Source organism: Micromesistius poutassou (assembly GCF_964030765.1).
Source record: "Micromesistius poutassou genome assembly, chromosome: 17".
Lineage (NCBI taxonomy): Eukaryota > Metazoa > Chordata > Actinopteri > Gadiformes > Gadidae > Micromesistius > Micromesistius poutassou.
The window spans coordinates 5,125,661-5,149,721 of NC_140287.1; the positions used below are offsets into that span (position 1 = coordinate 5,125,661).

The 24,061-nt window shown below is 45.6% G+C and overlaps 1 protein-coding gene across 1 annotated transcript in view; it reads left to right on the forward strand.

Moving 5' to 3' along the window:
- Positions 1-1,508: 1,508 nt before the first annotated feature.
- alk (ALK receptor tyrosine kinase) overlaps positions 1,509-24,061 on the forward strand; it is a gene marked incomplete at both ends in the record, with an annotated part of 301,524 nt that continues 278,971 nt past the window's right edge. The window contains one exon of the mRNA XM_084481688.1: positions 1,509-2,256. Within this exon, the coding sequence (XP_084337814.1) occupies positions 1,509-2,256 (748 nt within the window). The remainder of the gene's footprint in view (positions 2,257-24,061) is intronic.

The window sequence follows — 24,061 nt, forward strand, 5'->3', positions numbered from 1 at the left end:
TTCTTACACTAAAGTAAAAATAGAAATGTTGAAATGCATGAATGTTTGAGCGGACTGATAACTCTCTAATGGCATCGCTCAATGAGACCATTAATGGATTTGTCATAGTACCACAGGAAATTATGAATTAGGACCTTACTGACTGTGAGACGTGTGTAATACCGCCATCTGGCGGACGTATTGTGTAACTTCATGTCATTTCAATGTTCGTCATGCAGCAGATACTTATTCATTCGTAAAGCCGACGAGAGAGAGAGAAAATGCCATTGAGAGAGGTCGAAAAGAGCGAAAGGATAGAAGAGAGGAAGATCCGTGTGTGTGTGTGTGTGTGTGTGTGTGTGTGTGTGTGTGTGTGTGTGTGTACTTTTCAACGTAATGACTGTTCTTAAGTAAACCATTGTCAAACCGAAGGCACTCTATATTTAATCGTCCACCGAACATAGGCTTTGTTTACCAAAAAATCACGAAACAAAGCCGAGGCATTTGCATCTTTAGTGAAAGAAGAATCTCTCATTTGAAAAAGATGCAGGCGGTTCCACGGCCACACTGAAGCAGCACACGCTCACAGACATACACACGCACGCACAAACACACGCACGCACACACACACACACACACACACACACACACACACACACACACACACACACACACACACACACACACACACACACACACACACACACACACACACACACACTCACTCACTCACTCACTCACTCACTCACTGGTGCGGTGCCCATAACGCAAACGGCTTGTGCCGTGGATGTTCCGTCGGCTCCTCGCTTGGGAATCGAAAGTAGGGAAATAAAAGGTTTTATTGACGTCAAACGTGAATATAAATGAGCTCAACAGGCGACGACAGCGACGACGAAACGACCCTCCACCGGATCACATCACACCCAACGATTACGCGTTCTCCCAGATCGAGCCAACCCCGAGTTATTCCTTTGCTTTGCTTTTATTGAACCAAAGCTTTCACCAACACCCGTTGAAAAGAAAGTTGAACTCAAGATGTAGAGCTGACGGCCAAAACTATCCCTCCATGAATCTTGAGTCAGGGGGTAAGTCGCTGCGAAACTGCGATCTGATTGCAGAGCGAGAGCCACCAGTGGACACCGGGAGACAAGGAGTCTTTTTAGAGCCACCGGTGCGGACCCCACCGGCATATCAATCACTGTCCCGGAGAAGGGAGGCGTCTGATTCAGGAGCGAGGGGCATTCTGGAGAACAGGTCTGGATTCTGAGATCCAAGAAAAAGAGGACGAGGACAGAAATTGGCCGATAAACAAATGTGAACCCAAATCCTCCTCCTCCTCCTCCTCCTCCTCCTCCTCCTCCTCCTCCTCTTGCCGCGGGTGCGCACCGGCGCAGAGGATCGGAACCCGCAGCATCATCGATTCGCGGTTTGATTTGGGAAGCCGTTCTGGACGCGCTGTAGGTGACCGTGGCGAGCGATACACGTGGAGCGAGGCTTCCCCCCGAAGAGGAACATACCCATTTTGAAGCATGAAGATCAGGATATTGTTTTTGTTCGTTTGGTCTGCGGCATTTTTGGCGGAGCTGCAGTGCGCGCAGTGGCCAAGGACCACCACCGGGTTCGATGCCCCTCCGTCGGACTCGGGCAACGCCAGTGTGGACACCGGTGGTGGGAAAAGGGATATGAATCAAACAATTAGTTCCAGGCAAAAGAGAAGAAACCTGGCGGTGGATTTTGCGGTGCCTTCTCTGCTGCGCAATTATCTGAGCGAGTTCATCAAAAGACCGCTGAACGGGGATTGTCTGACTTTCAATGGCTGCTATACTGTGCGTGCCAACTTGCAGATGCATTGTATACCTTTGCAAAAGACAATATCAACTTTTGCGGACTCGAAGTTGGCCGCGGTGGAGACGGCTGGCGGGAACGCGTCCAGCGCCGGACGGCTCCCGCCTCACGTCACCACGCGGCCGCTGTCCAAAGTTCTGAGTCTGGGCTTGACTAAAGCCAGCCGAAAATCGAACCAAGTCGTGGTGGAAATAGGGGAGGATGTGGTGAGGACGGGATGCGGTGGACTGTTGGTCTACGAGGAGGCCCCCGTATTTACTTTGGAAATGGACCTCACAACTATCCTGGAATGGTGGCTCGGAGCGGAAGGGGGCCGGCTCAGGGTTCGGCTCATGCCTGAGAAAAGAGCGCAGGTCCCCGGGATGGAAGACAAATACACCGCGGCTATACGGGCTGCGGACCCACGCCTCTTTCTTCAGATAGCCTCGCGGGGTAAGTTCACCGATCTCCTTTATATCAGCCTGTCTGTCAGTCAGTCCGCTTTTCCCCTCCCGAGGCCTCGAGCTATTTCTCTCCTCCACTTTCTCTCTCTATTCGAGACTTCCATCGAGACCGACGACTGCATACAAATGCTAGCACGCAGGCTGTCACACACACACACACACACACACACACACACACACACACACACACACACACACACACACACACACACACACACACACACACACACGAACTGACAAGCACAAACACACACACACGCACGCGAACACAGACACACACACACACACACACACACACACACACACACACACACACACACACACACACACACACACACACACACACACACACACACACACAATCACTCAATAAAAAGTGGAAAGCTCAATCCGGCTGCAAACCTTTTCAAAGATGTAATAAAGCCTAATGACACGTCGGCTATCAAATCAGGTGGATAGCCGTCTACCACCTGCGTACACCGCAAGTTCTCTGTCGTCGCCCGCGGACTGTCTCATTACTCATTTGTGAAAAGTTTGTGACAAGACCTCTACAAGTGTGTCTAAATATAGGCTGAGAGTGGCCCTGAGGAGGTCCTTGAAACCTGGATCACCTCCGTGTTTCCCACCCAGGTGTACCTCCTTTGTTCAATCCCCCCGAGCTGTTGTCTGTCTGTTGCTCACCGACAGAGGGAGAGAAGCGCAGGCTGGAGAGACTCTAGACAGAGAGAGAGAGAGAGAGAGAGAGAGAGAGAGAGAGAGAGAGAGAGAGAGAGAGAGAGAGAGAGAGAGAGAGAGAGAGAGAGAGCGCGAGAGAGAGGGTTTGTTTTGATGAAGCACAAATGAAGCGGTTATCTCCCAGAAAGCTTTAGCACTCAATACTCAAGGGGGGAGGAGGAAGGGGGGGGGGGGTGAGAGAGGAAGGGGAGTCTCCCCTTCGCTCCTCTTAGGGACGGCACAATCAGGGTAATTGCTTAATCACTTTGACGAGGGAGGCTGAGAGAGGCCGACGATTTACCAACGGAAAACTGTCAGACGCACCAAATCTGATCTCACGAAACTGATAAGACGCCCCCGTCGTCAGTCCCCTCCCCTCCCCTCCCTCACACCCACTCCGCCCCATTACTGTCATCACCGTCCCGTTGTATTCTCTCACGAATCAGGGAACACACACACACACACAAATACAAACACATACACACACACACACACACACACACACATATTCTCACACTCATCGGAAGCAAAATCATATTAATATATGTATTATTCATTCACTTCTTGTGGGAACATCTAATCTATCCCTAAGGCTACAGCTGTTGTATACATTAAATGCATTGCTGCATACACAGCAATGCATTTACTGTGTACAATAGCATCGCAACGCACACATGGCCGTCACCCGCGTGACCCAATCGAGGTCGTAGACACCGTTAATAAAAACTAGGACTGCACGTGGGGATAACAGTGTCCTGGAGAGGAGGGCAGGTGCGCTAAAGAGTTGACCTGCACTTTATTAATCCCGCTTATGTTCACCGGGCAGTTTCATATATACAGGCTACCGGAGCATCGTTAAAAGCTCTGCATCATTAGCCCGCTCCTAGCTAACCCACCGCTACAGCAGGCCCCTGCTAACACTAACACCGCGGCCAGGCCGGTGTGTGTGTGCGGTCACGATCAGTCCGCACCATTAGCAGAACAAGCTCCTGACAGCAGCGGGCTGATGGGCCAAAGGTGCTTCTGCGATGTTGTGGTTGTTTTCAACACTGGAACTAAAAAAAGCGGGGAAATTGCTGCTGAGTAAACGCATGAGATGGGGTACTTTCCTTTTTTGCTTTTCATGAAAAAGTACACCGGTTTGACCGCGTGGACTTTAAGAGACCCCCCCCCAAAATAATGATTTGGCTCACAGCCAAATCCCAACGTTGATGTTGTTCCACCTGAAAGGTGAATATTTGGGAAGTTCAGTTAACAGAAGGGGGAAGAAGAAGATAGTTCTGGGCATATTAACTTTCACCGTGGTACGCCTATAGGACTTTGTTTGCCGTCGATACTGTGGTGGAGCCCTGCAGGATAACGCTAGCTTTTTATCCTTAGCAAAACATTTGCTCTTGCTATTCCATCTTCCCTCCCCTGCGCCCCTCGACGACCCAGCGCACTTGTTGCTGTCCTCGTCGAAGTTAAAGTTGTGCAAAGTTCAACTACGAGTGACACGTTTGTGCCCTCCTGTTGCCCTCCTCTCTTTGTCGGTCGCGAAGGCAAACCGCGACGCAACACGAAGATGACAACGATGTCCAAAGTATGATCTGTGACTGTGGGCGATCAGTCGATGGGCTGACATTTAAAGCTTGTATCAATCAGTCGCTAATGGCGAAATCGATGGCGAGTCCGAACGACATGCCACTTCATTATTTATGCGTTTCAATAATCAATCAGGTCTCCAGGAGTCACCCCGATTACATGCACCCCTCACCCCCCCCCCCCCCCCCCCCCCATCAACCGCCGTAACCCCGGGGGCTTTTCCCCTGTCGAACCCCGAACATAGTCATCATCATTCAAACATGTCTCAATGTCAGCCGTGACAGCGTCACTGGGGAGCTACGATCCATACTGGATTTGAAATCTGCATTTGTTGCCCCGCACGAACAAAGTGGGAGTACCATAGGGGAAACTAGTCGCTCACTGCTTGTTTACGCTTTCTTGTCTTGCCTGTGGGTGCAGTGCAGGGTACAATTTATCAAAATATTTGATAGTTTTGGGAGCCTTAATGGAGTCATTCCTTAGCATTGGCGTAGTACATCCTCGATAGATTAACATCTAACACTTGAAACGTTTCCGTTGGGTTTTTTGGTTTTTGCATTTTGTGCAAATAATACTGTAGCTCTGCCTGACCCAAAGAGACGGTGCTTGTATTTCAACTTCCACTATTAAGACTAACGCATGCTGAGTATCATCACGATAGTACTTTTATTGAATCAGCTTTTTTTGTGCCTTTTATGGACGGGACAGCAGGTTGGTGATTAGAGGGAATGACATGTAGGCTGTAGCATTGGACCCCATGTGGTAAATTGACCCTGCGTCGCTACGAGGTGTACGACCCGCACGCGGGGTTCAGTCTGCGAGCCGCCCCCACTCCCTCAAAATCTGACGTGCGCCGCATGCGGTCACCGCCGTGATCCGGGTGGCTGAGCAATGGCGAACAATTTTGCAACATTCCACGGCATGGCGCCTATGTCTCGCGCAACTGCGCAAATGAATAGAAAAGTGAACGCATTCGAACGAGGCTGTCCCCTTGAACCCGCAGCAGTTCATCTGTGGCGGTCAGGTTGCCACAGGGATGCTGTCAGGGTAGTCCGACAGCTCATTTGTCTCCACTCATAAGAGGTGGAGCCACCATTCGTTAGGGGTGGAGAGACTAGGCTACTCCGCTACTCCCCCCCCCCCCCCTCGCAGATACAACGGCCCTACCTCCTCCTCATTAACATTCTGCCGGCGGCCGTATCACACACTATGCGCCGGAGAGTCGCACGTTCGTGGCACCAATGTGTCGCCCTGTTGGGTTTCTGCAGGCGTCGTTCCGTGAGTGAGGCAGCGTGTGGGTAAATACTGATACGGCGACTGATGAAGAGAAAGAAGCCGTTAGCCATATTAATGAATCCACCGGGTTGTAGTTAATGCTGGTGTCACCGTTATGGAAATGAGCCATACTTAGGGTGACTTTGCCCATGTTTTTCCTCTTTTCACCCCCTACTTTACATGCGTCTTTTTCGCTGTACCTCTCTCTTTAGCCTCTACGGTTTGTTGATGTTTCTTTTTGATTAATGGTGAAGCGAATGTGTCTCGGGTACCGGGGGTATAACTAAACAGTTACTTACAGTGCGTGTGTGCGCGCTCGACATTGGAAACACTGCGACACGTGGTGTTGACCTACTTTTGCTCAACAATGTTTAGCATCGCCAAATAATGTTTTCTTTTTGAGGCGATGGGGATGGGGGGTTCACCACTTGACGTGATTATCGAGCGTGATCGGATATAAGATTGCGTCTTCTAATCACGCGCCATATGAGATCGCTGTTCAAAGCAATGCTCTCGAAAACTAAAGAGGTTCCTACAGCTTTGTACCGCTAATCTTTTTGGTTTCGTCTCCCTGCAATTAAGCTGTTCGTTATCACTATTCTAATAACCTAATAGGATTTGGGCTCTCTGATGTGCGATACCGCCTTCACAGACACGGTCAACCTATTTTCTTTCAAAGCTTCGCAACAGCTGGCCCTCTTGCACGTGTCGTTTCATCCCGTCCCGGCTAAAAAAAGCAGCGTTGGAGAGACGGGACCTCAGAAGTGCTTTGAGTCACAGCAGACAGAACGAAAGAACGTTGCGTTGTCACGTGGCTGCGCCGTGTTAGCGGGCCGCGTGGAGCTCCGTCACTTCGTGCTGCATTCCTTTATAATCTAATGGGATTGTCGTTTCCCAAGCCCCCTTATGACAGACCACCTCCCCCCCCCCCCCCAAGAAGAGAAAATAAAACCCTGCCTAATGGGACATGATTTTTCATGAAGTAAGAGGTGTTTTGTGTGTTTAGGTAAGAGGTGCATAGTGGTGTTAGAGGTGTTTAGGTAAGAGGTGTTTTGTGTGTGTGTTTGTGTGTATGGGGGGGGCGGCATTTTCCACTGCCCACAGGCGTCCATGGGGCCAGGGAGTTGAGCACACAAGCACCTTTATCACTCTCCCCTCGTTGCCAGGCTTGTTTGTTTGTCGTCTGTTTTTATTAGCAGGCCGCTCGGGCTGTTCAGCGTCTCAGATAGGAGTGAGGAGGGGGGGGGGGGGGGGGACCCCCTCAATACACATTTGAAAGATAGGGGCATAGTAGAGAAAGAGAGAATTTAGGGAATTGTCCATTGTCTCTATGGGAAAAAATCTGGTAACTCCTGGAATAGAATTTTATAAGGAAAAGCTTTTAAAAAGATTTAATGAGCTATAAAGATGTTAACTTTCTGGGTGTGAAAGCGAGAGTGTGTGTGTGTGTGTGTGTGCCTACAGGCATGTGTGTGTGCATGCATGTGTGTGTGTGTGTGCGCGTGCGTGCATGTATGTTTGTGTGTGTGTGTGTGCGTCCACTAGGGAGCACTGGGGTGCTTTCAGGCGACATCACACATCCTCCTCCTCCTCCTCCTCGTGGCGGTACCCTCCTGCCGACTTCCCGTCCCCGATCCCTCTGGAGCACAGAGAGCTGGGTGGAGCCGGCGGCTCGCGGCCTCCTCGGCACACAGCGACAGCGTCGAGCCAGAGAGGCGCAGAACTAAACAAAACTAACTAGCGAGAATGTGCAGCGAGACTGTCCTGCCGTCTGCCAACTGGATGACTTTGGCTGGACCTTGTGTTGCACGCTGCACGTTTGCCACGCAGTTCATTAAAGGAAGCCACTGGCCATTATTTTGCACGTTGTGAAAAAAAGGCGTGCACGCAAGAATGCATCTGCAGACACACGCACGCACGCACGCACGCACGCACACACACACACACACACACACACACACACACACACACACACACACACACACACACACACACACACACACACACACACACACACACACACACACACACACACACACACACACACACACATAGACTCGCCCCCGCTCGCTATGTCTTGTTGGCTCTCTGTTTGTCAGCCTCTCTCTCTCACACAGGCAAAGGCACAGGCACACATACACACACACACCCACCCCCACCCCCACACCCACACACACACACCCACTCTTATACACACTCTAACAACATCGGCGCTTTTGCTGGTGGTGCTGCTGAGTTAAAAAAGAAGCAGCAGCAATTAGCTGTAAAAGAGGGTCACAGTGGCTGGAGAGAGGCCTTCATTCACTGGGCTGTCAACATCACTGCATCACTGCTCGTCTCCCTGTCCTCCCACCGCTTCTGCTGACCTGGCCAGTGCCCCTGGAGATAAGACAACACCTCACGCTTTCTTTGTTTAGGGGGAATTATTCAGCGCAAACCCAAGGAGAACACCGGCTGCTTGGCTGCACACACATCCCTCACGCCCTTCGCTTCCTTCAACACAAGGATTTGTCGACAAGAAAACCACCTGCGTGACCTTGGGTGGGGGAAGCGTGCACCCACACGGGTGCTGCTGACAATCAGGGGAGTCAGGGAGCGTCACTCTTTCATTACGCCCAATCAAGGAGAGCGATTTGCCGTTTCCGTTCTACATTGGAACCAAATTCTCTGGGATTTAAACGCGACTGAGCTTCAGACGGTGTATGCTACTCATTAAACACATTGAACAATACCTGAGAGAAAGCCGGTGTGCCTCGGTGGAGTCTAGAGAGAGAGAGGACTACAGCTACAATCAAATTGGATTTTAAGGCTAATTATTACTGAATGCATGCTATAAATTGTGTGGGCATCATCAGGGAGAGTGTAGAGGCAGAGACAGCCAATGCGATTACGGAGACGGCATCGCACTAAACATCTAATGTCTGCTTGTTTGAATGCCACAAAACACCTGAAAACTGTTAGCTGTGAAAGATATTAATATTTATATATATATATATATATATATATATATAAATAATATATATTAAAAGGATGCCAGACTCCATACTTTTACCTAAGAAAAGTGAATCCGACGCCGTGCTTCCATCGCAGCGGAAAACAATAGCTGTCACACAGGACCGATGGCAGCTCCTTCAAGGCTTGGTTGCAGAAGGAGACGGGTTTGAGGACAGTTTGCGATGCATCCGTTTGTGCGTGACGCTCTGCTTAAAGAACCGTGTGAGCACGACAACATGAAGCGAGCGGAAACGTGTCAAACAAAGCAGATAATCGGCCTACACCACGACACAAGGATTTGATGCAGCCCTCGTGACGTCCAAAGTCAATATTGGAACCTGCACCATGTAACCTTTTTACTGCGACTCGTCACTCGAACGAGCAAGTTGTTCAAGAGATTCATCCATCTTTAAACAGTTTTTCTGGTCCACATCCCACCCTCCACCCCGCCCCCCTACACACACACACACACACACACACACACACACACCTGAGGAAGATGATGTAGCCATAACTTTAACTACAACTCAAACCAGTAGAGATTGCTAATGGGACAACATACATCTTGCAGGTTTAGATATAATTCACCAGACGTATGATGCATTGGCCACCAGAGTTAGTTTATCTAAAGCAGTGGTTGTCAAAATGGGGTACGCGGGGTACCCCCTGGGGGTACTTGGATTGATCTAGGGGGGTACTCAAAATTGATCTGTGATTTACCTTCCCAAACAGTCCTGTGGCTGGCTGAAGTGTCAGAACCAAAGATAAATGTATTGCGGCGCAGTCTAATAACACTCCCCTCCTGCTTAGCCATGATGGAAAACTCAATCTCTAAAAGATCTGCACAGCTGGCTCTCGGTTGTTGATCGACGTTGCCATGACAACAGAGATGCATTGTCTAAAAGTCAACTAGAAGTTTTCCCTCTTAAGCTGACCCCACACTACAAGATAAATGTCCCGATATCGTGGCCGATTTGCCCCTTACGAGAATTGGGGTGGCGTTCCCATGGCAGCCGAATCGGGACGAAAATCTGCCAAGATTATCCTGTCTGCCGTAGTGTTCTAAGATAGAATCTCATAAACTTAAGGCCACCGGATCTCAAAATCGGGGTTATCCAACATGATAGATATTTTCGGAATGTTGAGTGTGTAGTCAACATAATAGCGACGCATGCGCGCACACACACACACACACACACACGCACGCTGACCCGAAGGTGCTCCATTAAATGGTTTTATATCTTAAACAAATTCCGTTACAAATAGGAGGCGTGTAGCATCAATATCCTAACTAAAAAAAGTAAGTCTGACACATTTTGCAGATTGTAAATTGATATGAGACATTGTAAACGTTCACAATCCTGCTCTATGCTCTGGGATATTTTGTTTATCATCATTTCTATTAACTTCTGCGTGGCGCACACGTAACAGTTGTCATGTAGATTGATCGTCGGCCCGTCTTTTGCGCGGATCACACATGAGCACCAGAATGTAAATTGTCATGAGACATGAAACGTCCACAATCCTGCTCTATGCTCTGTGATATTTGGTTTATCATTTCTATTAACTTCTGTGAGGCGCATAAAGTGGTCATGTAGATCGGTCGTCGGCCCGTCTTTTGCGCGATAAAACAACGCTTTGTTGCATTTTTTTTTTTTTCTTTTTGAAGTTGGGATTGGGGGTGCATCAACCCGGTTGGGACGTAGAAGGGGGTGCGCAGGAAAAAAAGTTTGGGAACCGCTGCTCTAGATCTCTTGATCGCTTGTCTCGTGCTGGATGACGTAGCCTACACGGCCGAGAATCGGATACGATTATCCTATAGTGTGTGGTGTTCCGTCTTGTGTTCGAATCTTATGTAGGATCGGAGAGCAACAAATCGGCTGTGATTCTCGTTATGTGTGTGGTGTACTCCGACTCAAAAATCGCATAAGATTAAAAAATCGTGTAGTGTGGGGCAGCCTTTAGTGGGTTATGTGAGGTGAGTTGAGAACCCTAACCCTAACCCTAACCCATATTGGGGAGGACAAACAACACAGTTTTGAACTTGTTGTGAATATTGTGTGAAAATAATAAATAATTCACTTGTAACCAATGGCCACCAAAAACAAAATTCCTGTCATACATTTCTCTTCATCGCCTTATATAAAATAAACATAGATAACTTACATAAGCTTACATAAAGTTGATGGATGAATTGCTGATGAAGGTCAGCTGAAACAACTGTGCAACAGAAAATTGCACAGTAACTACAAATGAAGCCCTGCTGTTGGGACCAGCTGCGTGAGTTCAGGTGCAGACCACCTGTTGGAAATCCAAATAAAAAGCAGGAATTATCTGTGTTTCGGTCTTGTGTGTATATGTTATGTATACATGTTTGTATATGTGTGTTCACTTTTTGTTCATGCAGCAGAATATACAACATTAATATTTCAGTGAGCTCTCCGGGAGGCTGGGGGTACTCAGTAGGATGTACATTTTCACAGGGGGTACATAAATAAAGGTTTGGGAACCACTGATCTATAAGAAAATGCTTGAGCATGATTAGGCTTGAATGGCATGTATGGCTGCGTGCGGTCGCGGTGTGGCAGGTCCACCGTGACCCCAGAGTAGTGACCATGCAGTCAGGGGAGTCCAGAGTGATCATAAGGCACTGGCCCACTATACAAACAGCCCCATTTGGCGGAAAATAACCCTTGCTATGGCTAATGACAAAAAAGGGTTAAATATGTTTTTTTGCTCCCCTCAGACACAGCCCAGCTGTCAGATTGTAAAAGTCCCCAGCAGGGATTTCTTTTATTGACCTACTCCAACCCATTATTTACTGATGGATGACCAATCCCATTTGGCCATGCAAAATGTACTGCAGTCGCAGGAAAAAAGTAGTGAGGCCTGAGAAATACGGTGGATATTTACTGGGTTACGGCGTTCTGTTGTGGAGCGTGGGTCTCTAGGGGCTTTTCAGATCGTACGCTTAACCATGCGATTGATTCCCTGTCCATATTGATAAACACATACATAGATGACTGGCGTGGATGTTTGGCAAAAGCGGCCATTATAGTAGCAAAAAAATAATTTTCGAAAAGGGAATTCTGGTGGAATTTGCCATTCATTTAATTCTGGCCGCCTGCTGCTTCAGTGCTGCCACGTCCATGACTGGTGATGAGTGTATGCTAGCTGTGAGGGTTGCTTTAAAAAAAAGAGAGCAAACAAACAAACGACGAGCCAAGACCAAGATAATGGATGTTGCCAGTTGCGGGTTAAAGCCCAGCTCTTACTCTGATTAAACATTGTGGCCATCAGAAAGGAAGAGGCCATTAGAGATAGATTGAGTTGGCTTCGTGTGGAGCTATTCTTGTTTCTCGATAAAAGCCCTGTTAGTGAAAGAGTGATTTGGGCCTAAATGCCAACAGCATGGGCTTGGTTGGGTTGAATGAATGATCACAAGGGGAAATTGGCTTCATAACAAACATAATGTATTTGTGTTCTTTTGTGAAAAAACTGCAGTATGGGAAGGGCTATTCACAATTTCCTAATGACAACAAAGATTGACTCTTAAAAATGTACTAGCGACTTTTTCTGGTGGTGATGTCCAATAACATCATACAATTATGTTGCGGTCTGTTTGTTCCCATGTCTAATTGAGTTGTGTTGTGTTGGGAAAAGGGAGTAATTGAAAGCTGGTCGGAGGTAATTTAATGTTAATTTGGCCACACCCACAATTGAGTTTTGTTTGGAGGCACAGTGTCCCAAGATGGCCGCCTGGTTTAGGACAGGAGAGAAGCATGAGAAAAAAAAATGTTTTTACAGAAATTGTTTAAACGTGTTTACGTTACAGGCCTAGTTAAAGGGAGACCTGTGAGGGAGACTTATTATGTTCATGTTGGATTACTCTTTTTGGATCTTTTTACAACTTTCCTCTGAAGCTAAGTTAGGCAATTTAATTGAGAAAACTTTTTTGTCATATTTTTGAAATTCTATAAACATCATGACAGCAATAAAAATGAAATACTTTGACCAAAAAAGAAAAACATTTGCTATCTGTGGCTGTCGCCATCCTGTCATAATGTCAGCGTATCCAATACTTTCATTAGGCCCGTAGGAATCTATTGAATGGCCCACCTGTCTGTCTACCTACCTACCCGGCTACCTGCGTGCAGTCTGCCCGTGCCCTCATTAAGCATGACTGGATTCTTCCACAAGGCTAGGCTGACCTATTGCTAAAGCTAGGTCAGCTAGTTATGTGTTTTGGGGGGGCAGGCTTAGCAGGGAGGCAAAACAAGAGTTGACAGATGTTGTCGGTTGGATACTTTCACAGTTGAGCTGGCTTTAATTGAGTACTTTGAGTTTCCACATTGGGAGTAATTGACTTCTAAAGCTTCATCTTGGATTTTCAGTGAGGTAAAAGCAGTGGACGTTAAAGCTGTTTGCATATTTCCTCCTCTTTCTGTTTAATGAAACCGGTTTGTCTCAGCATTAGGCTATTTGAGGTAGCTCAAACTGTTTTGTTCACGGCCCACCACAGTACAGCCGTGGGCGTCGTCTTTCGGTTCCTTTTAAAGGACGAATCCAATGACAAGGCCTCATAACCGGGCACTCGGCAAGGTGAGCGCGTAACATCCCTCCAAACAAATCAAATCCTAGCACTCATGTGATCATAAAGATACAGTTCCCCCCCCCCCCCCCCCCCCCCACCCCCCGGGGGAGTGCAGGGTTCTGATTCAAAACCGCTGTTATGCCACTATGGGGGTTGAGTGGTGGAGCCGTACATTGAATCCTAACGTGTTGAAAGCCTAACATGAGCGTTTTCCCACCAGCTCCTCGGGTGAGAGAAGGATAAGACACAGAAAGCGATGTATGAGCCAAGCACGTCGTCCACCCTTACACCCGCCCGCCGTTGACGCGTGCGTCAAGGGACCGAGTGGCAGAGATTTGTGCGGTGGTCCTTAGATGTAGTCCTTGCTTCTGACACAGCCGCACTTTGAAATATGAAGAAAAGAAGAAAAAAAGAAAGAAAAAAAAAGGCGGCTCGATGTGTGGAGTGGGGGTTTGTCACAACGTCAATACGTTTCCAAGGGGATGTGGACGTGTGATTCGCAGGGGACCTTAAGGTGAATGGGTGGGCGATGTGAACGTGCGAGTAATTGTAGTCCATTCCTCGACATGACATGATAACGATGTGTCTCATTGGACACGAGGTGATGGATAAAAAAAAAAGAAAGAATATTGTGCCATTAAGTTGATTTATTGCATTAGTAACAAGGTACTTATTGTAAGTCGCTTCGGATAAAAGCGTCTGCTAAAGGCCTTAAATGGAAATGTATTACCTCAATGCCCTGGTATTCGTCTCCTCATTGACTCATACATTGTTTACCTTCGCGGAGTTCCTATTTATAGCCGGACAACAACTGTGCAACAAGGTTGCGTTTTAGATGATTACATCTTAGCAAGCAGATCTTGTAGGCCCTCACAGGGGAGCTCCTAATCGCTTCTTCAAGTGGGCTCTTAGCTGCACAAATGAGTGCAATGTGACCGCTACCCCGCTCCCTCCCTCCCGCCCCCCCCCCTCCCCCGCCCCCCGCCCTAAATAGTTTTTCCTCCTTGTCGGGGTACCATTGTTGTGGATTAAAGCACGTCTCAGTGTCAGTGGAGGACCACGGCGTCTACATGGTTCCCTTGTACATTTCTCAGGCACTAAGGCAAGGCGCTTATCGCTAAAAGGTCATAAACTCGCTCAAGGGGGCTGTTAGGCCTGTCCTCTGGCTCCCACTCACTGCTGCTGCTGCTGCCATGACGCCAGTGGGGCAGCACATTTAGAGCACCACCGTCTGCATAGAGAGAACACGCAGGCGTGTGTGTGTGTGTGTGCGCGTGCGTGCATGCATGTGTAGTCCAAGCAACGGGGAGGGAATGCCGATATGACGGCAGAGATCCGGAGCAGGACAGGCTGCTGTTTTTTTTTGCGAGCGGTAAAACATCCATAATGATATCACTGATTTGAATAAGAATAATGCAAAGTGACGGTCAAAATAGGAATTCTGATTTTCATTGAAAAGAAGTTCAGCCGGTGGTTATGTGTGAAACATTAACGGGGTCGTTAAAGTGATTAACCGCCGCTTGTCCAGTGTTTGACCTGTCGGTGCTTAAAATTCATTTTTTTTGGGAGTGGGGGGGGTGAGGAGGGGATTCTGCAGGAACACGACAATGAATTATTTCTGAGTGGAATGTCTTTCATAGGCAAGTGCTGCTCGTCGCCATGACTTAAGCGCTGCACTTACATCTTGATGAGATCTTTTTGTCTGGAAATATCTCCATCGCCTCAGCACGGCGCAGCCCATTTCTCTCCTTATATTTAAATGAAGGCCTTATTAACATATGGATTAGCAGCCTCATGCCTCTCTATGTTAATGCAGGAAATACTGCTCCAATAACCTATTCTCGGTTTAAATTGACAGTCGGATAGCAATTTCTCAGTATGGGGCCAAGGATTTGTTATATAATAGACAACATAATTATTGTTAGGTAAACTAGACTTCATCCTTTAAAATATTGTATATTTGAACGGGCTCCTGGGAATGAAGCCAACGAGAAACACAAGAAAAAACCTCACCAGTCCTCAATTCTCCCGTGTGCCCACTGAGTTTGTAATAACAATATATACACGCAGAGAAGAGAACAACAGCTTACGATTATTAACATATACCCCAAGGAAAGGAATGATCCAATTGCTATGCATGCATTTAATGACAATAAAAATAACAAACGTGATGATTGTGCTGATGACGACAATCACTACTAACTTCTTGCAGCAGTCTTGGCCCATCTGTGCAGCTTAAACCTGCCTGAGTTATCGTTTGTTTCACTGTACACTTCCTGCGGAGAAAATAGGGTTATTTCGTGCTAGCCTTCATGAGATGGAATTATTCAGGATTGGATATGAACTGTGTGTGTGCGAGGGGAACATGTCTTGGTGGTCAGGCATGAGTCAAGAGTCTTTGCATGTGTTTTTAAAGGTCAGTGGGGTCAAACACTAGAAGAGTCAGGTTTGCTCCCTGGTTATTTTTGTTATATATCAGGGGATAACTTGAGATTATATCAGACATTTGCACTCTGTGGTGCTGTGGATTTTGTCGATGATTCAAAAATGCCGTATTTTGTGTAGGAATGTGATGACTCAGTTTGAAAGGTGGTTCCACACAAACGATGGTGTGTGTGTTTGAGAGAGAGGGGTGGTCATGTTTTTTTCTGTAACATCCAGAATTCAATAAACCAGCTCTGTTTTTTACAGAAATCCAGTTGGGAACCCTGCACGCATTTCCGTGTGTTGTAAAGCCCCACACATAGTTTACAAGCAATGATGTGGCTCAGTGCTTTTCCTCAATCTCTCTGTGGAAATATAATCGACGAGTAACCACAGCCAACACTGAAAAATAAATAATCAAACATTATGTAATTTTCCTTCAACCTCCAGAGCCTCCTACTAAAACTGAACTTGCATTGCAGCTCCTAGAAGCATTTAATGAAAGCCAACCTTTTTAAGTGAGCTGTGAAGCACAAGTTACTTACTTGAATGCAGATATACCTCATTATAAACGGTACACATGTGGTGAGCCTTAGTTGAGTCGGGTTACATTGGTGCTTGAAGTGGGTACTAGATTGTGTTTGTGTGTAATAATCTCAACACGGTTACCTTGTAAATACCCAGCTTTGCTTCTGGGAGGTATACTCTTAATTAGCAAGAAAACAGTCACACATATCGGCAAATGCTTGATGCTGAGTAATCACTTCAGGCGTTCCTCTGTCTGTAAATAGGAATAAAATCAATTCTGCCTGGTCCATTAATTGCTATTCATTCTATAAGGCTTTAACAAAATAAATTATTAAGAGAACAATTCATGCCCTTTAAACACATCAATAAGTGCTTTTGTGTTGATATTATCTGGTTTCTACTTGAGATTGCGCCATGGTTTTTCACTTTCCTCTAGTGCATGTCACCTGGCACATAAACAACATTTGTTAATCACAGCATTGTTATTATGATCATAAATGGATATACAGTATATAGTATAGGACGAATATGGAAATCATAAATTCACACACATCGACACACAGCTACACAGCTACAAAAAACACCCACGCACACACAACTACAGCACAGTAGATGCCCACAACTTAAGCATTATACAACTCCACATGGTAACAATATGGAGAGGAGAGCCAGCGGTAGTGTGTGTCAGTTTAGTGAAGTAATGAACGAGTCTGGTTATGTCTGTGCAAACGTGTACTGTAAAGTTAGTGAAACTAAGAATAAAGTACCCAGCCAGTCAGTAATCGGCAGCCGCTTCATTCCGACCATATTCAAACCTATAAGCAGACCCATTGCCGGTCAAAGTGAAAGGTGTTACCCCCGAGAGAACGACGTCTCCACAGGGAACGTCTCCCCTGTGTTCCTTGACTACGGTCTGGGAGCCGACAGCAGGAAAGGTAAAGGTAACATAATAAAAAAACACTTTCTATATACACGTGCAGTTGTGAATGTATTGTAATTGATTGTATGATTTGTACTTTTAGGGTTACGATAAGACCTTTCATTTAGCGTTAGTGGGGGCACTGAAATAGGCTATGTTATCGGATATCAGACTTATCGGAAGGACGTAATAATTTCTGTTATCGGCCCGAAAATGATCGTGCACCCCTAAATGTGATGTGATGTGATGTGATGCTATGCTAATTTCTGTAACAATATGTAACGATTATACAACCTTATGGAGAAAAATTATTATTGTAATTTATTAGTCCAGTAAATATAATTGATGGCTTGCAGCTCACTTAAGTTTTCGAGCATGAGAAACCGTCCGCTGTTGTTGGAATGGACAACTGGTGCCCATGCATTATAAATAAGAACCTATAGCAAGCTGTAAACAATGCTCATCGCCCTTGTGTTTCAGGGCTTCTTTTGGCTGAGGACCCAATTACCAGGATAGCTCCTGTAACACTCCTCTACCCCCATCCCCTGAGGGGTTTGGTATCTGGGAGTGGGCCTTGTTAGGCCTCTGTTTGTGAAACGGTAACATGAGTTCAGACACTATCTGCAGCACAGTGTGACTTGTCAAAAAACTGTGAGTGGCGCCAACGGAGGTCGCATCGCTCGTGGGAAACAAGGTAATTTCAGCTAACAAGGCTGTGGTGAACCGACATTATTAGGGTTTGTATTAACAACTCAAATGAAGTCTTTAGCAGAAGCTGAGCAATAAACTGACTTCTGGTATGTCCATCACTGGCAGAGGAACTAAACATTATTTGTGAAATAAAGGAACTGTGAAAAGGTGAAAATTCCTTCTCACTGTCTCTCCCCTTCCATCATATTGAATGTGGTATTTGGACTTCCGGAGCAGTAGGGGACAGAAGGTTATTCCAGCCTTGGCCAGGGACTCTTCCCCTTGTTAATGGTCTGGCCCAATCAAACCACCTGGGACTGGCTTATTTAAGGGGAGTGTCATTTTGGGCTGAAGGAGGTGCTGGCTTGACAGAGGCCAGTGCTAGAAGCACATGGTATGTGATGTGATGTGATTAGGGATGCACGATAACTTTTTCTTGAACCGATACCGATACCCAATAACTTTCAGCTCCTAAAGGCCGATACCGATAACACACACACATATACACCCAAAAACCTTTGAGTTTTTAATTCACACTTGATGCCCGATATGCAGACATCGGTGTCGCTCAGACATCAGTAGAATCAACGGGGGGTGGGCTTGCAAGGGGTGGGATATGACGTAGGGTCAAGGTTCGCAGGACGGCCCCTGTCACTCAGGTGTTTTGGTTTGACCGCAGACGGCAATGGAGGCAGAACTCATCACGATCATCTTAAATGTTGCTACAGCGATGCATCATATATTCCGTTGCATCCACAACATCCGCATCGATCGATGAAAGATTGGAGCATGACTTACAGACAAACAACGAAGAATAAAGGCGTTGCGAACGACCGCGTTACCGGAGGAAGAGAGCGTCTTTTTTTGCTTCATTTCACATCTAACAAACACTGGGACAAATGTAGTTTATCTGTGTTTAACTGAGAAAACAGGGAGTGGAAGGACGGGACCCTATAATAACTGTTGTCAATAAGAATTGTAACGAGAGTTACACTTCTACACACAGAGAGAGAGAGAGTGTGTGTGTGTGTGTGTGTGTGTGTGTGTGTGTGTGTGTGTGTGTGTGTGTGTGTGTGTGTGTGTGTGTGTGTGTGTGTGTGTGTGTGTGTGTGTGTGTGTGTGTGTGTGTGTGTGGACGAGCGAGGAGAGCCAGCGGTAGCGTGTGTCAGGTTAGTGAAGTAATGAACGAGTCCGGTTATGTCTGTGCAAATGTGTACTGTAAAGTTAGTGAAACTAAGAATAAAGTTTCTCTTTAAAATGACGACTCTTTAAAATGAACGAACCGACCTGATTCACTGCTCTCGTTCGACTCGTTCGCTGAGACTCGACTCCCAGCTCCACCCACTAGTCACTGACTCGCGAGTCGCCGTTCGTTCACTGACTGTGTTTAACGGTGAAGACTCGAGGACTGAGAAGTCACGAGAGCCAGCCGGGCAACAACATGCCGATTCCGACCATGAAGCGCTCCTCAGCTAAAAGGAACTTAGTTAATGTTGTGTTGATTGATGACCGTTTGCATCATTGCATGATCGCGATTCTTCTGAGAATGAGAATGAGGGAGGAGCTGAGTCTGACTGACTCGGCTGAGAACTGTGCATTCGTGATTCGTTTGAACGAGAATGAGGGAGGAGCTTAGTCTGACCGACTCAGTGACTGAGAATCATGATTCACTGCTACCGGAAATGCGAACGAACGAACGACTCTTCTTGGCGAACTGACCGACGCAAACTGATTCATTCAAACGAATCATGAAATCCACCACTACCAGCCAGTCAATAATCGGCAGCCGCTTCATTCCGACCATATTCAAACCTATAAGCAGACCCATTGCCGGTCAAAGTGAAAGGTGTTACCCCCGAGAGAACATTGACGTCTCCACAGGGAACGTCTCCCCTGTGTTCCTTGAGATTGAAGATAAGCTTTAATCCACCTACCAAGTAATGCAATAGTGATCTCATAATCTCATCTCTTATGTTTACATTTAACACTGCAAATATTTTTAGAACACTTTTTTGTAGCACATGTTTTTGAGCACTTTATAATTGATAATTGATAATTGTTAAGTTTTCATTGTGATGTTCATTTTCATTCAGACTTATGTTCATATTTATTTGAGTTGTGTTGACATTCCTTTTCCCTGTCTGCCTACAATCAGGCGAAGGTTAAGTTTAAAATAAAACTGTTTACGTTTATATTTTTCTCCTGGTCCTTTAAATTTTTTTTTTATCAACCGATATGAAACACTTATATCGTGATACAGTTTTCAGCCATATCGCCCAGCCCTATGCTATGCTATGCTAATTTATGTGAGGTTTATGCTATGCTAAGCTGCTAAATAGCTAACAGTCTTTTCTTTTTGGAACATTCCTTTATTTTGTAACCAATGGATTTATTTTGGTTTATTTATTCTTGGACTGTTTTGGAGTAAATAAAACGTCACTTTTTTGTCCGAACACAATTGCCCTCGTTTTTGCCCACTCTCCAATCTGGTTGTCCATATCCCGAATACGTGGGGTGACCACGCCGGTCCCTCACAGGAACATAACCAACATGACCTATTAATATTATATATATATATATATATATATATATATATATATATACTACCGTTACTACCGTTCAAGAGTTTGGGCTCACTTAGAAGTGTCCTTACAGTTGAAAGAAAAGCACTGTTTTCTTCAACGAACATTAATCAGAAACACAGTCTAGACATTGTTAATGTGGTAAATGACTATTCTAGCTGGAAACGGCAGATTTTTAATGGAATATCTACATGGTGTACAGAGGCCCATTTCCAGCAGCCATCAGTCCTGTGTTCTAATGGTTCATTGTTTAGCTAATCGTGTTCAAAGGCTAATTGATGATTAGAAAACCCTTGGGCAAAACTGTTAAATAAAAGTGTGGGTTTTCATGGAAAACATGAAATTGTCTGGGTGACCCCAACCTTTTGAACGGTAGTGTATACATGAATATATATTCCTCCTACTGAAATGGTACAGTCCCTTATGGTTCCCCATGATGGGCGACTGCTATAGGCAGCACTAGTGTATAGGACCCACAACCATATGCTATTGCATAGTTTTTCTACACACTTTTGCATCAACCTACTAAAGAAAATATAGCCCCAAAGTTGCAGTGAAAAGTGGGTGCTTGTGAAACGCGACTCACAATGCCGAATCGTAGCGTGCGCGACCACCTTTAAAACTCTCCAGGGGCGCCCCGGTGGCGCACTGGGCTAAAGTGCGTACCATATAGGCACAGTCCTGAACGCAGAGACCCAGGATTGAATCTGGCCTGGGTCATTTACTGCATGTCCTCCCCTCTGTCTTCCACACCTTCCTCTCTATCTCTCTCTATAATAATGCAGGCAAAAAAATAAATCTTTAAAACTCTCCAAAGACCAACAGCTTTCTGGCTCTCTCACGCTCTCTCTGTTTTCATCTTCCTGCCTGATGAGGTTGCCAGGGCTGGATGGCACCAGCAAAGTGTTGTGTTTCTACTCCTTCTATCCCCAGGGATATATTAGTATCAATATTAATGAAGTATTCATATATTGGTATTTATACTATAAATAATTCATATTAATTAGGATCATATGAATACAGTTGTTCAACGGAAATACTCCTTTATGGGGTATTGTAGAACATATAGCAAAGGCTGTTTTGACAGGTTTATAACCGCATAACAGAGACTTTTTTTTAAAATATTATAAAATAAGGATTCACTGTTTGCAGAATTCCGACCACAATATAATTGCTAATCACAGTTCAAGGCTCCACAAAGGGAACGTTGTAGTATATAGTCACCCTCTTAAAGTAATGGAAAAAACTGAACCATATATAGAGTATAATATACTCATATATATGGTTCAGTTTTTTCTGTTTTCTGAACAACTTGAAAATATGACTTGAGACCATTACTTTAAGAGGGTGACGATATGTAGTATATGTCTGTAGCCCAAACCTGCTTGAGGTGAATCATCCATTTCTGAGGGATATGTATCTAGATGTGCTTGGCTGAGAGACAGTACATGGCCCTGCACTACAGAATAGCTGACAGGTGATGGTGGACCCCTGCTGACATCTAATTAAACTTGATTCTCTGCTGCCCACGTCCGCCTGTTTCATCAAATGTGACAAGCACCCACAAACACGCAGGCACGCATTGATGGATATAGAACAATTACAACAAGATACAGTTAAGATCCTGGTCATTGAATTAAATCTTCACAACTTGCGTTTTTTTATTTTGATACATGCGGCAGAGGCCTCCATTCGGCATGATATCTGACTTATTTCTCACTTTGTTTTATCACCCATTAAAAAAACACAATTGGAGCTACGAATAGTTCCTGTCGCAGTATGATTGTAACGTAAGCACACCCTATTATAGCCCGATGAGTACATTTGGAACACTGCAGAGCAGTGGCAGCTGGTGGTTTTTAAAGTGAGGGAGGAAGGACTGCGCGCTTGGTTGCCATTGGCCTGCTTGCACTGTTACGCCTCATACCCACTGTATACGTCCGTCGACGGAAGAGAGTGGGCGTGTCTGACGCATGAGGTAAAACACGATCTGCGTATAACGTGCGTATAACGCGATCTGATTGGCCGACGGATCCGTCGCTGCCTGAAAAGTTAAACTTTTCTCAACTTTTGGACGCAAGAGACGGAGCCGATTTGACGGACGGACCCACAATGCATTTCGGGAGCGTCCCATGTAAAGTCAATGAGATCCGTCGACGGACGTGTACAGTGGGTACGAGGCGTTAGTGGCGTATGGTGTCATAAGTATGTGAGAATCAAGTTGTTTCAGGGTGTTTTGGTGAACTACAAAATAGCAGGGAGGGATAATTATGTGAATAAAATTGATACAAATCCACCAGTGGCAGCATTGTACTTTGAAAGCTGGTGGGCAGCATGTCTTGGACTACAAGGGCAGAAGGAAAGGATGCAAAGCCTATTAGTCAAATCAGGCCTACTCTTGCTTTGTAAAACTAAATAAAAAAATCATCATCATCATTGTTCCTATTTTTGCCCTCAATGACTGAAGCTATTGTAATTTGGCTATGTTTATTTTCAGCTACAATTGTTTTAAGAAAAATGAAGACACAAGACCAAAATTGATGCCATTTAAAATGCATCATGCTCTGAATCATTCACTAACATCCTTTCCACAATATTAAACAGAACGGTCAGATAAACAAACAATAAAAAGAACAACAAGAACATAATTTCACAACTATTGACATGGGCTGTAAGCCTAACATTGTTTGAGGCAAATGTGGATGTTAATGGATGTTTCAGAATGTTGGTGATGGTGTTAAGCCAAATAAGATTGAGGGACTTCATTTATAGATCAAGTCAATCCTCCTCGCTGTTAGTGTTGCAAAGATATCAGTGACCTGGGGCCTTATTTATGAAACTCTGCGTAAAACCCTCCCTAAAACATTGCGTACACCCAAACCTCAGAATGTGCGTATGCACAAAAATATTCAGATTTATAAAACCGTGCGGCGCACACCTGTACGCACTCTTCTCGTTATAAATACCAACTTGCGTTGAATTTGGCGTGCGTGCACGAGCGCCATGCTCCTCTCAAGTTCGTCCCATAATAAGGTCAATGCTAATTAATCAATGAATATTCCTAGTATATAAGGAGCCTTTGCTGACCTATCATTACATGGGAACACACGCATGCATTACACGCGCTCGCGTCTCATACCCCTCGCTAAATTCTCGAGCAATTCCAAAGTTGCCATATTTTAGCCCGTTAGAATACAGAGGCCAACAGGAGCATTATTTATTGGCCTTGTGCCAATATGATAATTAATTACTATGTCCTATAGGCAAATTTTATGTAGGCCTACATATATATGTATCAGGAAAATGAATACAACTTAAGTGATACAGTTGGTCTGGCCGAGGATTGTGATTTGAATGGGTTGTAGTGTGTTGAACATAATATTGCCTTAATTCATATTTCATAATGGGTGCTTTTTATAAAATGAATAAATAAATCCGAAGTCATAGTATGTGGTGCGCAATGTGCGTTGGGTATCGGGAGGCATAGACA